The sequence below is a fragment of the Berkeleyomyces rouxiae genome (assembly GCF_048999995.1).
Source record: "Berkeleyomyces rouxiae strain 22BRR77 chromosome Unknown BrBRR77_ptg000005l, whole genome shotgun sequence".
NCBI classification, from domain to species: domain Eukaryota; kingdom Fungi; phylum Ascomycota; class Sordariomycetes; order Microascales; family Ceratocystidaceae; genus Berkeleyomyces; species Berkeleyomyces rouxiae.
In genome coordinates, this window is record NW_027396495.1 from 1,356,564 (window position 1) to 1,369,466 (window position 12,903).

General features: G+C 49.0%; 5 protein-coding genes across 5 annotated transcripts; 2 read left to right on the forward strand and 3 right to left on the reverse strand.

The window, feature by feature from the left end:
- Positions 1–92: 92 nt before the first annotated feature.
- BROUX77_005506 (uncharacterized protein) lies at positions 93–4,756 on the reverse strand (the record flags this gene model as incomplete). The annotated part of the gene is made up of 2 exons (XM_073750387.1): positions 93–3,505; positions 4,051–4,756. The coding sequence occupies 2 exons, from the start codon at positions 4,754–4,756 to the stop codon at positions 93–95; spliced, it is 4,119 nt and encodes a 1,372-aa protein (XP_073604392.1).
- Positions 4,757–6,506: 1,750 nt separating this feature from the next.
- On the forward strand, positions 6,507–7,145 carry BROUX77_005507 (uncharacterized protein; the record flags this gene model as incomplete). Its single annotated transcript, XM_073750389.1, has 1 exon — positions 6,507–7,145. The coding sequence occupies one exon, from the start codon at positions 6,507–6,509 to the stop codon at positions 7,143–7,145; it is 639 nt and encodes a 212-aa protein (XP_073604393.1).
- Positions 7,146–7,648: 503 nt separating this feature from the next.
- BROUX77_005508 (uncharacterized protein) lies at positions 7,649–9,328 on the forward strand (the record flags this gene model as incomplete). The annotated part of the gene is made up of 1 exon (XM_073750390.1): positions 7,649–9,328. One exon carries the CDS (start codon positions 7,649–7,651, stop codon positions 9,326–9,328), a length of 1,680 nt encoding a protein of 559 aa, XP_073604394.1.
- A 762-nt stretch (positions 9,329–10,090) lies between these two features.
- BROUX77_005509 (uncharacterized protein) lies at positions 10,091–10,675 on the reverse strand (the record flags this gene model as incomplete). Its single annotated transcript, XM_073750391.1, has 1 exon — positions 10,091–10,675. The coding sequence occupies one exon, from the start codon at positions 10,673–10,675 to the stop codon at positions 10,091–10,093; it is 585 nt and encodes a 194-aa protein (XP_073604395.1).
- A 994-nt stretch (positions 10,676–11,669) lies between these two features.
- Positions 11,670–12,335, reverse strand: BROUX77_005510 (uncharacterized protein; the record flags this gene model as incomplete). Its single annotated transcript, XM_073750392.1, has 1 exon — positions 11,670–12,335. The coding sequence occupies one exon, from the start codon at positions 12,333–12,335 to the stop codon at positions 11,670–11,672; it is 666 nt and encodes a 221-aa protein (XP_073604396.1).
- Positions 12,336–12,903: the final 568 nt, after the last annotated feature.

The following is a 12,903-nucleotide window of genomic DNA, read 5'->3' on the forward strand; positions in this document are numbered from 1 at the left end:
TAGGTCTCATGCATAACCCTTAGCATGAGCAGTGTCAGGATAGCTATTCATGACAGTAGCCCCCCTTTTTATGACTGATTTCCACAGCAGTACTAAGAACGTCTGGCGTTAGGCATCCTCTTGTAGAATTCTGCAACCTTCTCAGGTGCATTGGCTAAATGGTCCAGAGGTTCCCAGGAGGGTCCCTCATGTTCATAGCCCTCCCAAACTACTTGGTATTGCAGAGGGCCACGCGAAGACACGCCTATAATTTCCTTGACCACAAATTCTTCCTCGCCATCTACTATGACGGGAGGAGGAGGAGGGTTTTTCTGGCCAGGAAGAGGATCCGACGCACATGGTTCCAGCAGACAAACGTGGAAGACGGGATGAACCTTCATAGTGGCAGGGAGTGCCAACTCGTAGGCATGCGAAGACACCTTCCGTAGAATCTTAAATGGGCCAAGCTTCTTGAAGTCCAACTTCTTTGAAGGACGAGTAGTTCGAATATTTCTACTCAAAAGCCACACTAAGTCCCCTTCTCGAAGGAGAGGGGCGGAAGATTTGTGTCGATTCGCGTACTCGGTCATCCGCTCACGGCTCCACGTAATTTCAGTCTTTAAAAACTGACAAATGTTGTCAAGTTCTTTAACAAAGTTCCGCAACGGGCCTTTTTCCACAGAGACTGGGAGCGACTCACGCCCACTTCTGGGGTGAAACCCGTGGTTCGCAAAGAAGGGCGTCAGCATAGTAGAACTGGACTCGGAGTCATTGTAAGAGAACTCCGCCAAGGGCAAAAGATCAGCCCAATTGTCCTGTCTATAGTTGGTGTAACCCCGCAGGTATTGCTCCAAAATAGAGTTCACGCGCTCAGTCTGACCATCGGTCTGAGGGTGGAACGCAGTACTCAGATTTTGCTTTATGCCCAACAGTTTGGCTAAAGCCTTGGAAAAAGCCGACGTAAACAGACTACCCCTGTCGGACACAATGTCCAATGGCAGACCGTGGAGCCTATACACCGCTGACAAATAGAGCTTAGCAAAACCTGCAGCATCCAGCGAGGAATCGCAAGGTATAAAGTGAGCCATTTTGCTAAGCCTATCGACGACAACGAGAATCATGTCGAAAGAATTGGAGACCGGCAAGCCGGTGATAAAATCAAGGGACACAGATGTCCACCGAGCTTGCGGAATGGTCAGAGGTTTCAGTAGACCGTAGGGACTATGTCGCGCGGACTTGATCCGTTGGCAGACCTCACAATTCCGGATGTACCGGATGACATCACGACGCATCCCGGGCCACCAGTATTCCCGAACAAGAAGTTCAAAAGTGTTCTTTTGTCCAGGATGTCCGCTAGGCATAATATCATGACAATTCTTCAATGCACGAACTCGTAGATCCTCGTTCGGCAAATATAGAAGGTCGTTGACAAACAAAAGACCGTCATTGTCAAGCCTGCAGACACTGAGGTCCACATCTGGAGGTTTGGTCGACTGGCCTCGAAGAGCAGAAATAACATCAAGAGCCCACTTGTCCGTGGATAGCGCGATTTTTACCTCGTCTACCAAAGACATAGTACCAATAAAATTTTCAGGGGGAATAATAGGAGCACACAGCTCTTTATCCTCCTCAGAAGAAGAAGAAACGAGGTCTTCGTAGCGTCTGGTCAGGGCATCAGCTCTAGAATTCAAGGAGCCAGGCCTATAAGTGATGACATAACGGTACTCGCTCAGTTCCATAGCCCACCTCGCTTGCCGTCTGTTCATGGCCGGAATTTGCTTAAGAACGGCTAAATTCCGATGGTCCGTCAATACCAGAACAGGTTTTTCCAGACTTTCAACCATGAATCGCCACGACTTTAGAGACTCCACAATGGCTAACAACTCCTTGTCACCTACGCCGTAGTTACACTGGGCAGGATTCATTTTTTGAGAGAAATAGGCCACGGGGTGTAGTAGAAGCCCCTTGTCAGTCGGGTGGTATTGAGACATGACGGCAGATATTACACGGTCAGACGCGTCTGTTTCAATAACAGTGTCCAACAGGTAATCAAAGTGCTTGAGGATAGGTTCGGAGCAGAAAAGGTCCTTCAGGGTGTGAAATGCTGCCTCACATTCAGAGGACCAGACAAAAGACTGCGTCTTTTTAGTCAACTCGAAGAGAGGTGTGCAGATTCTAGAGAAGTCACGGATGAACCTTCTATAGAAATTGGCAAAACCCAAAAAGGACTGGACTCCCTTAACCGTTCGGGGAGCCTCCCACTCACGGACAGCCGCAACTTTAGCGGGGTCCATCTTCAGAGCATCGGCCGAAATAACAAAGCCAACAAAGGTAGTTTCAGTCTTGTCGAATTCGCATTTTTCACCCTTGACAAACAGACTGGCCTGCGCTAATTTTAGCAGGACTTTGCGCACATGGACATCATGTTCCTCTTGGTTTAGAGAGAACACCAGGATATCATCCAAGTAGCAGACACAGAATATGTCCAAATACTCCGACAAGACCTCGCTGACATATTTCTGACACGTGGCAGGAGCATTGGTGAGCCCAAACGGCATCACATTGTACTCAAAAATGCCATATCGAGTTCTGAAAGCTGTCTTGTATTCATCACCTTTCTTGATGCGAATCAAGTGGTACGCAGCTCTCAGATCCAGCTTTGTAAAAATGTTTCCCATAGCCGCCGTGCGCAGTGATTCATTGATCCGAGGCAGAGGAGTTACGTCTTTGATGGTGATATCATTGACGGCTCGGAAATCAACACAGAATCGTAAACTGCCTGGCTTCCTAGCAAAAAGAATCGGGGAAGCCAGCGGCGAAGAGGAAGAGGAAATAAAGCCTTTAGCAAGCATGCCATCTAGATATTTTTTGACAGCCTGCAACTCGAGTGGAGTCATATCGTACAGCGGGGCCTTGGGGTATTTCGCATCGGGAACGAAGTTAATCGCATGATCAATGTCCCGGTGAGGTGGTAGTTGATCAGCACCTTCTCGAGAGAACAGAGGAAGTAAGTCATGGTATTTCTTCGGGATGCGTTCAAGGAGCCGTGCGTGTTCTTGTTCCGGAGTTAGGTCCTCCTGATTGAGATAATCCAGGACTTCCTGAGCGGTGACACGATAAATCTGTAGTTTCTCAGTTTTGGCAAAGCGATGCAAAGCCTGAGACGACACCGTCACACAGGAACAAGACACAGCTGACGATTGTGCAATAAAAGAAGGAAGGGGTGAAGTGGCTGAAGCAGGAGCAGATCCCTCAATCTGACTGCCAGTGGTAGAAGCAATATTTTTGTCGTTTTTTGTATGAGAAAAATCAAACGAAGCGCCAGAATCAGTAGAAGCAGTCGAAACAGAAGAAGAAGAAGAAGAAGAATCAGAAGCTGCCACAGCATTGCCATCGACGGTAGAAGTAACCGATATCTTGAGCGTATTGGAAGGCCAAGAAATTTCCGGGTTATGGGCGTCGAGCCAGCATTTCCCCAGGATGATGTGGTAGCCCCCAAGCTTCGTGATTTGAAAAACCAAAGTTTCTGAATAATTAGGAAAAGAGAGGGACAAAGGAACTTGGTGTGTGAGCGGTTCACTAAGTACAAGAGAGTCTTGCAGTTATGACCAGAATGCTGTTTATTATCTTTTGATGGAGAGAAAAAGGAAGAAGAAAGACTAAACTAAACAGCGGATTTAGGTCTACTATATAGACATTTTTATGCTTACAAATACAAGTTCCCGATCGGCTCAATATCCCTCCGTGAGCTCCTTATGTCCGAGTTTTCGGCGATAACTCGAGGTTAGCTCCGATCCCGTCGGAATCCCTCAGTTTCCCTCGGAACACTTCGGACCTTTTTGCATCCTGCCGGATTAGGCGAATCCTACCCACGGACCTCAAGTCCGACCCGGTCCGAGCTCTCCGAAGCCTCCGAAGAGTTGCCGAAGTTCATCCGAAACCTTGTCCAAATTCGGTGAAACGACCTGCATTCGAAAGCACTGGATCAGCTCTGTCTGATCCAACCACGGGTTCTCAACCCGTAACATTACCCCCCTCTTCTCCTCTGTGTGGGTGGCCCTGTCCGCGCACCGGCCTCTGGTTCACCAACGTCATCGTCGTCTCCAAACTTCGCTTCAAAGGTGTCCAGTGCTTCAGTCTCCTCAAAGTCGGCTCGTGGTCTCCAATCGGGCTCTGCGTATCCAACCCATTTAACCAGTAGTTCTCTTCGAAATCCCCTTCCAATGCGTCTTCGTCGACTTCTCAGGATTTGTTCGACCAAAAATTCAGGCTCGCCGTAGTCGTTCTCTTCAATGTGTGGAGGCTGGGCATCGTCTGTTTCTTGGGAGGGCAACGGGTTGTTCGGTGCTCGTTTAAGGAGGTCGACATGGAAGCGGGGATGGATGTTTGTTGGTACATCAAGCTCGACCACATGGGGAGAAACCACTTTCGTGACGCGGTACTTGGCATTGGCCCAAGCAAGCTTCTTCAACAGTTGCGGAGTGCTGATATTTTTGAGTTTTAACCATACAAGGTCACCCACTTCGAAGCGTTCCTGGGCACCACGTGATCTGTTTGCCTGGTCTTCCATTTCCTGTTGACGGGTGGCCATTGCTGCTTGTGCCAGTTCCCAACCTTCGCGTAGCTTTTGAACGAACTTCTCCGCATCTGTGGCCTCCAAAACTCCGTGAAGAGCCTGATCGGCGATGACCTGCTGAATTGGACTGACATGGTAGCCGTGCGTGAGGAAAAAGGGGCTCATTCCTGTCGAAGTGTTTCGGTTGTTGATTGCTAACATAGCGGATGGTAGCAGGTCGGGCCAGTCGTATTGTGAATAGGTAATGAATGCTCGTAGGTATGCCAACACTTCCTGGTTCATCCTTTCTGTCGCTCCGTCGGTTTCTGGGTGGAAGGCAGTTGACAGTCTCTGTTCGATCCCTGTCAGTTCGCACAACTTGGTCCAAAATTCGCTCGTCCAATTGCTTCCACGGTCTGATGTTAAGGCGTGAGGGAAGCCGTGGTGTTTCCAGTGGCAGTGTACGAACCGCTCTGCACACTTTTCGGCTGCCATAGTTGTCATGGCCTCCAAGCTGACAGCTCCAGTAAGTCGGTCCACAATGACCATCAAGTATCGTGGGTCGCCAGTCTTTCGTGCAGGTAGTTCCGTCATAAAATCGATACCGAGTTCCGAGTGTGGTCGTTCAGGGATAGGCAGTGGTCGTAAGAGTCCCTTCTTTCTTTCTCGCCATACTTTGGATCGTCCACACACGTCACAATTGGCGCAGAATTGGCGCACCTCTCTTGAAATGCCAGGCCAAAAGAATTCCCGGGACAGAATCGCAAGCGTGCCGTCTCGACCTGGGTGTCCTGTGACATGTGAGTCGTGTGTTTTCTGGATCAGCGCAGTTCGCAATGGTTCCCAGTCAGGCACGAACAGTTTGTGCCGATATACTAGAGCGCCGCGCTCGTCGAACTCGCATTCCGCTATAGAGATCGTGACTTTTCTCGAGATGGTAGGAGGAAAACTTCGTTCGCCACTGGCCAACGCTTGGTACATGAGTGCAATATCCGAATCCTTCGTCTTAGCTGTATCCCATAGTTCCTGCAGGTGGAGTTGCGCGAAAAGCTGCGCACCGTTAGGGATCCGGTGTTACGGGTTGAGAACCCGTGGTTGGATCAGACAGAGCTGATCCAGTGCTTTCGAATGCAGGTCGTTTCACCGAATTTGGACAAGGTTTCGGATGAACTTCGGCAACTCTTCGGAGGCTTCGGAGAGCTCGGGCCGGGTCGGACTTGAGGTCCGTGGGTAGGATTCGCCTAATCCGGCAGGATGCAAAAAGGTCCGAAGTGTTCCGAGGGAAACTGAGGGATTCCGACGGGATCGGAGTTAACCTCGAGTTATCGCCGAAAACTCGGACATAAGGAGCTCACGGAGGGATATTGAGCCGATCGGGAACTTGTATTTGTAAGCATAAAAATGTCTATATAGTAGACCTAAATCCGCTGTTTAGTTTAGTCTTTCTTCTTCCTTTTTCTCTCCATCAAAAGATAATAAACAGCATTCTGGTCATAACTGCAAGACTCTCTTGTACTTAGTGAACCGCTCACATATTATCTTTTGATCTCTCCTGTTCCGTTTCTATTTCCACAGTCTTCTGAAGTTACGAGACTTGTTTAGGAAGCTTTGTTCCACTCCCCGTTCCCACTTACCTATCTATTATTCCTTTTTCTTTTTTTTTGGTTATCTTCTCTGCAAGTTCCGAGACTTACCTGGGAAATTTAGTTATCCCCCGCTTCAATTCCCCTTCTTATTACTTCTTTTTTTTATCTTGTTACCCTCTACCAATCCACGATCCCCCGAAGATACAGGATCACCCGGGAAGTTCTTTTATTCCCCCGTTCAGTTTTACCTTTTTCATTTTTTAAGTTGTATCCCACAAGCGGATGAAGTTTGGACTTCGTTCAAGTCCTGGCCCTAGCACATCAACGAGCAGTTTCGAGACAGGGACGCCATAAAGAAGGCGGGCCAAAAGTTATATCTGATGCGCATGGGTGCATCCCAAACGTTCGTTTCCTTCCTCCAAGACTTTGAGCGTCAGCTCGGAGCCTGCGAGGGACACAGTTGGCCAGATCGGGCCAAGATCATTCCGCTAGACGCAAGCCTCAATGCGACCTTGCAGTTCCACCTGACTGCCAAGACCCTACCAGATGACGACTATGATGCATGGGTTCGAAAGGTTAAAATCGTCGCCGCTAGGGTGGAGAGCCTTCCAGCCTACAAATCCAAGGATCCCAACAAGGCAAACACCTGGTCTTTGAAGTCTGGAAAAACCTCCGACATGCCCCGAGAGGAGGGGTACCATGGTCGTGGCAACGCCCGTATCGACAACGACGGTGACACTGTCATGACAGGCGTCAACGCCCTAGTCGCCCAGTTGACAACTGCAGTCAACGCTCTCCAGGCTCAAGGACAGCCCCAACGTCGCCAGTCCTCTAAGCCTCCTGCACCCTGGAGGAGTCAGCCCGAAATGGAGAAGGCGCGTACCCGTCGGGCCTGTTTCCGGTGTTTGGAGAAAGGCCACCAATCGTTCAGATGCCCTAAGTTTGGCCCAGCCCGGCCTCCCGCTACCGTCCATCATGCAAGCCTGGGCGAGGAAGACTGCGAAGATGAGGAGGAAAAAGAGTAGACTCTGGGGAAAGTCGCCCCCAGGGTCTAAAGAAGAAGAGTCTTACTAGCCCCAATGTTCCGTCCGATGTATTTGTTCAACTACACTCCACTCCTTTCTTAATAGAAGCATTTATTGACAATTCTTTTTACTGCGATGCTTTATTTGACAGTGGATGCCTCGTCACATCGGCATTTAACGAGACTATGGTTAGGAAGAAGGGCCTCCAGCGCATCCCGATAGGGAAACGAGAATTAAAGCTTGCTGAAAACGATAAAAAAAAAAGATGGATTTCAGAGATGGCATTTTGCGACCTCGACATTGACGGTCGAAAAGAAAGAGTATGTGGCTATGTTATCCCGAACTTAGCATACGACATGATCCTGGGAAAACCCTGGATGGAAAAGAATGACGTCGTCTACCTGGCGAAAGAACGAGTCATACGCCTCGGAAGCGAAGAAAATGCCCAAGTTGTAAGAGAAAAAGGATGGCTCGACGCCCATATAACAACCACAAAAGCGAGCATGGTGATGGCATCCGTCTTTGCTGCAGAAATCCGCCGCAGCAAGAAAAAGAATGAAGACATAGAGGTTTTTGCTGCCACCATCGAAGACATCAACAAGGCATTGCAAGTAAAACCTCGTGTTACCCTACAAGAGATCGACAAACGACTGCCTAGCGAACTCAAACACTTGGCAGAAGTGTTTTTAGACGACGAAAAGGACGACCAACCCCCGAACCGCCCCGGAATAGACCACGCTATCAACCTGACGAAAGACAAACAAGGGCGAGAGAACGAAGTCCCGTGGGGTCCCTTATACAGCATGTCCCGCGACGAGCTGTTAGTCTTACGGAAAACCCTCTCGGACCATCTGGACAGGAATTGGATTCGAGCCAGCAGCTCTCCCGGCGGCGCGCCTGTTCTTTTTGTACGTAAGCCTGGAGGAGGGTTGCGCTTTTGCGTTGACTACCGCGGCATTAACGCCATTACTGAAAAAGACCGATACCCGCTTCCTTTGATCAGTGAGACACTACGAGCGTTGTCTAAGGCGAAGTACTTCACAAAGGTCGATGTTCGTGCCGCTTTCCACAAGATTCGCATAAAAGAGGGAGATGAATGGAAAACGGCCTTCCGCACACGTTTTGGACTTTTTGAATGGCTGGTGACGCCTTTTGGACTCACCGGAGCCCCTGCAACCTTTCAACGGTATATCAATTCAACCCTGCAAGAATATTTGGACGACTTCTGCTCCGCGTATATTGACGACGTCCTGATTTATACCGACGGCACCTACGCAGACCACATGGAAAAAGTCAACCTCGTCATCAAAAAATTGGGAAATGCAGGTCTCCGTTTAGACATCGACAAGTGCGAATTCGCAGTTTTTGAAACAAAGTACCTAGGTTTCATCATCCAAGCAGGCAAAGGTGTCAAAGTCGACCCAGCAAAGGTCGCTGCCATACGAGAATGGACGCCACCCACCAATGTCAAGGGCGTTCGAAGTTTTATAGGATTCGCAAATTTTTACCGCCAGTTTATCGATTCCTTCAGCGACGTGGCGGCTCCACTAGTCAGGCTAACGAAGAAAGGCACCGCATGGACCTGGGGCCCAGTCGAAGAACGAGCTTTCGAGACGCTGAAGAACCTTTTTATTACCGCCCCGGTTCTAGCGATGTGGGACGAAGACAGGAAGACGATCGTGGAATGCGACTGTTCTGGATGGGCCCTGGGAGGAACTCTATCCCAAGTGGACGACGAAGGCGAACTGCGCCCAGTAGCATTCTTTTCCAAGAAGCTGTCCCCTGCCGAGGTCAACTATGAGATTCACGACAAAGAGCTCCTGGCAGTTGTGAAGTGCTTGGAAGAGTGGAGGGGCGAATTGAAGAGTCTTGGCGCCCCCTTCAAAATATTGACCGACCACAAGAACCTGCAATACTTTATGACGACACGGAAACTTTCAGAGCGGCAGGTTCGGTGGTCCCAGAAGCTTTCAGAATACGACTTCCAGCTTGAGTTCCGATCAGGAAGCAAAAGTGGTAAACCCGACGCCCTGAGCAGACGAGAACAAGACATTCCTCAAGGCGAAGACGACGACAGGTTAAAATCTCGGATCATGAGACTTGTCAAGGACCATTGGGTGTCACCAGATGCAGCAGTAATGATGACCCCGGCCCACGTTACCCAACCCGCGGACCGGATGTGAGCGGTTCACTAAGTACAAGAAAGTCTTGCAGTTATGACCAAAATGCTGTTTATTATCTTTTGATAGGGAGAAAAGGAAGAAGAAAGACTAAACTAAACAGCGGATTTGGGTCTACTATATAGACATTTTTGTGCTTACAAATGCAAGTTCCCGATCGGCTCAATATCCCTCCGTGAGCTCCTTATGTCCGAGTTTTCGGCGATAACTCGAGGTTAACTCCGATCCCGTCGGAATCCCTCAGTTTCCCTCGGAACACTTCGGACCTTTTTGCATCCTGCCGGATTAGGCGAATCCTACCCACGGACCTCAAGTCCGACCCGGTCCGAGCTCTCCGAAGCCTCCGAAGAGTTGCCGAAGTTCATCCGAAACCTTGTCCAAATTCGGTGAAACGACCTGCATTCGAAAGCACTGGATCAGCTCTGTCTGATCCAACCACGGGTTCTCAACCCGTAACATGGTGGGTCACTTTACCCGCAGCAGTTTCACTACCATCAACAACATGGAGCGACTCAGCTCTGGCCTTGAGAACAGTAGGAATCTGATGCCTTGCTATAAATTCAGAATCCACAAAACAAGTTGTTGATCCCGAATCCACCATAGCGTAGGCCTCAATGGAATTATTCACTGTCACAGGAATAACCAGAGGGGGAGAGTTACCATAATCGATAGCATTATCAAGAGGACAAGTGCTGATTCTCAAGAGACCCTCATCAGCAGTGTCAGGGCTAGCCAGGACCAGAGGGGAATGGGTCGGTAGCCCTTCTAGTTTTTTGACGCATCAGGCGCAGGGGCCGTCGAGGGAGCCCGGGTAGAAGTGGAGGGAGAAGGGACAGTAGCTGCGCGAAGAGCAAGGTTGTTTTTGGGGCAAGCCTTTAGCATGTGGTCCTTTGCGCCACACTTCCAACAAACACCCTTTGCCAATTTGCCGTCAGCAGTCTTACGGAAGGGTAGACCGTTGGCATCGGGACCTGCAGAGGTACCCTTAGCTGGCTTGGTGTTGGGGACAGTTTTTTGGGCGCCAGCATTTCTCGAACGAGAGTCTTGCTGAAAGGGGACCACACCAGGAGGCGGTTGGATTTTCCCGTTGTTTCCCCGGGTTCGGTTGTTGATCGTATTGTCCAGCGTGTTGCAGAAATTAGCGAACTGATCAAGCGTTCCCTTAGGGGCAGGATAGGTGTTCCAAGCCAGAGCGTCCTGTATGTGGGGCTTGAGGCCTCGCTGAAATAGTGCAATGGTGAAATCAGCGTCGGCCCAACCGAGTTTCTTCAACAGCGTTGTAAAAGCAGAGTGATAGGCAGTACAAGTACCTGTCTGCTTTAAGTCGAAGATCTGCTGGGTCGCAGTCATGCGCCAGTCAGGTGTAATATGGTAGGAGAGGTAATAGAATGAGTTTAGAGTTGATATTCAATTGAAGGAAAATAAGGGAGTCGGAAGTAAGGTGAAGTAAAATAAGTATGATAAGGTAAGGGAATGTGTAGTACGAACGTTTCTTAAGGTGGGAGTCTCTTGAAACGCAAACTTCAACTTGAGTTCTAAAGGAAACCAAGTCTCGTTAAGTTGCTACTGTCCTTTTTATGTAAGTTTTGAGTCGCACGCTCCGCGTGGCCTCCTATCGAAATGCTACCTGCGTAGATTTCAATCGTCCGCTTTGACCGAGAGTCTAGATCGTAGTTGGAGACTATATCTTGGACTCTCTTGCTTTTGCTTGTTATCGTGCACGTCTCTGTGCCTTATTGTGCAGTAGTAGAGTTCTAACTTCCTGTTATTGCTCTAGCCGTTTCGTCTTGCACGTACTATTGGAATTTAGCGTGCACGGTCAGGGTTCTAACCCTTTTAGTTCATCTTTGACCGTGACGTTATCTACGTTCTTACATTCACCCTCTCCTTGAAAGAACCGACCCTGGTTCTCTCGTGTCGAGCTGGGTGAATTTGCCTGGGTTTCTCGGAGCTGGCTTGGTTGTGACAGCAAAGGCTTCGCTTTCTGTGTTTTATAGTTTTCCGCTCTTAACCGCCTCTGGTTGGTCTGTTCAAACTTTATTTTGACATCAGAGCAGGGTCCCGCTTCTTCCGCTCTTGAAGTTGTTTGAATTTGCCTTTTAGCCTTTATGTTCTTGGTTCAGAGATTGCCTTGCTCTTAAAGTTCGGCCGCAACTCTCTTGTCTTTTGTCATTTGTCTGTCTTTTGCCTTTACCCTTCCCCTTATGGGGTCATGTCCTCATGATTTATTCCTTCGGGTTTGGCAACCTAGAACATGGCTTTGTTCTCTCGGGGTCTCTTGCAGTAGTATCTTGTCTCGGCATTTCCTTTTCCTGCTGTGCAAGTTGTGACCAAGCTATATGTTCTATGATCTGACTGGGTAGTCCTCCCATTTCGCATGTTTCTTGCGGTCCTTGTATTCTTTGAGCAGGTCTGGCGAGTCTTTGACGTTGGCTTCTGGTTCCCACGTGTTGTATTCCACGGGCCAACCTTTCCACTTGATCCTGTACCACGTCTGTTCACCATCTTTCCTGTGGTCCGTTATCTGTTCGACCTCCCATACTTCGAGATCCTCTGAGATTTCCGGAAGTTTACCCTTGATTTTAGGCTCTCCATGCCATGGTTCAAGTAAGTTTACCCCGACCACATTGTGCATCTTTTTGTACTTCTTCGGCAAATCAACCTCGTACGCGATGTCCCCAATGCGCTTCAGAACCTTCACTGGAATAAACGTGGGCGCGAGTTTACGCTCGCCCTTCTTGAAGTTAAAATTCCGCGTGCTTAGTCCTACCCAATCGCCGACTTTGAATTCCTGATTCAAGCGGTTCTTGTTGTAGTGTTTTGCTTGGTTTGCTGTTGCATGTTTCCATGCTCTCTTGATGCTTGCTCGCAGCTCTGCAATCTTACTGATCCTTTCTGCCACACCTTGTACCGTGGGCTCCTTCAGGGGCTCAGTGTACTCAATGAATCTGGGGTGATACCCGTATAATGCCTCGTATGGGCTCACGCCAATAGTTGCATTGATGTGCATGTTTCTGGCAAACTCTGCTGCTCGCAAAACGTTTGCCCACTGCGTGGGCTCTCCTGAGCAAAATATCCTCAAGTATTTGCCCAGTTCCTGGTTCATTCTTTCCGTTTGCCCGTCAGTCTGCGGGTGGTATGCTGTCGATAGTCTTCTATGTGTGTCTCTGTACTCGCAGAGTTCTTTCCAGAATCTCGATGTAAACAACTTGTCCCTATCTGACACGATGCCCTCTGGCGACCCAAATTTGCATTCTATTTCACTGAATAAAATCCCGGCGAATTCCGCAGCATTTAGGGTCTTTTTTGTGGGCACTAGGATGCATGTTTTGGTTAATCTATCCACGATTACCAATACTGCGTCACATACTTCTCCCAGCTTCTGACTGAAACTTTCTGGCAATCCTGTGACGAAATCCACTGAGATTTCCTGCCATGGGTGTTCTGGTAGTGGTAGCGGGTTCAGCAACCCGAACGCTTTGTGTCTTGGTTTCTTCGACCCTTGACATCTCATGCATTTTTTGCAAAATGTTAGAACAAACTCATCTAAGTTTTTCCAGTAAAACTTCCTTCTGATG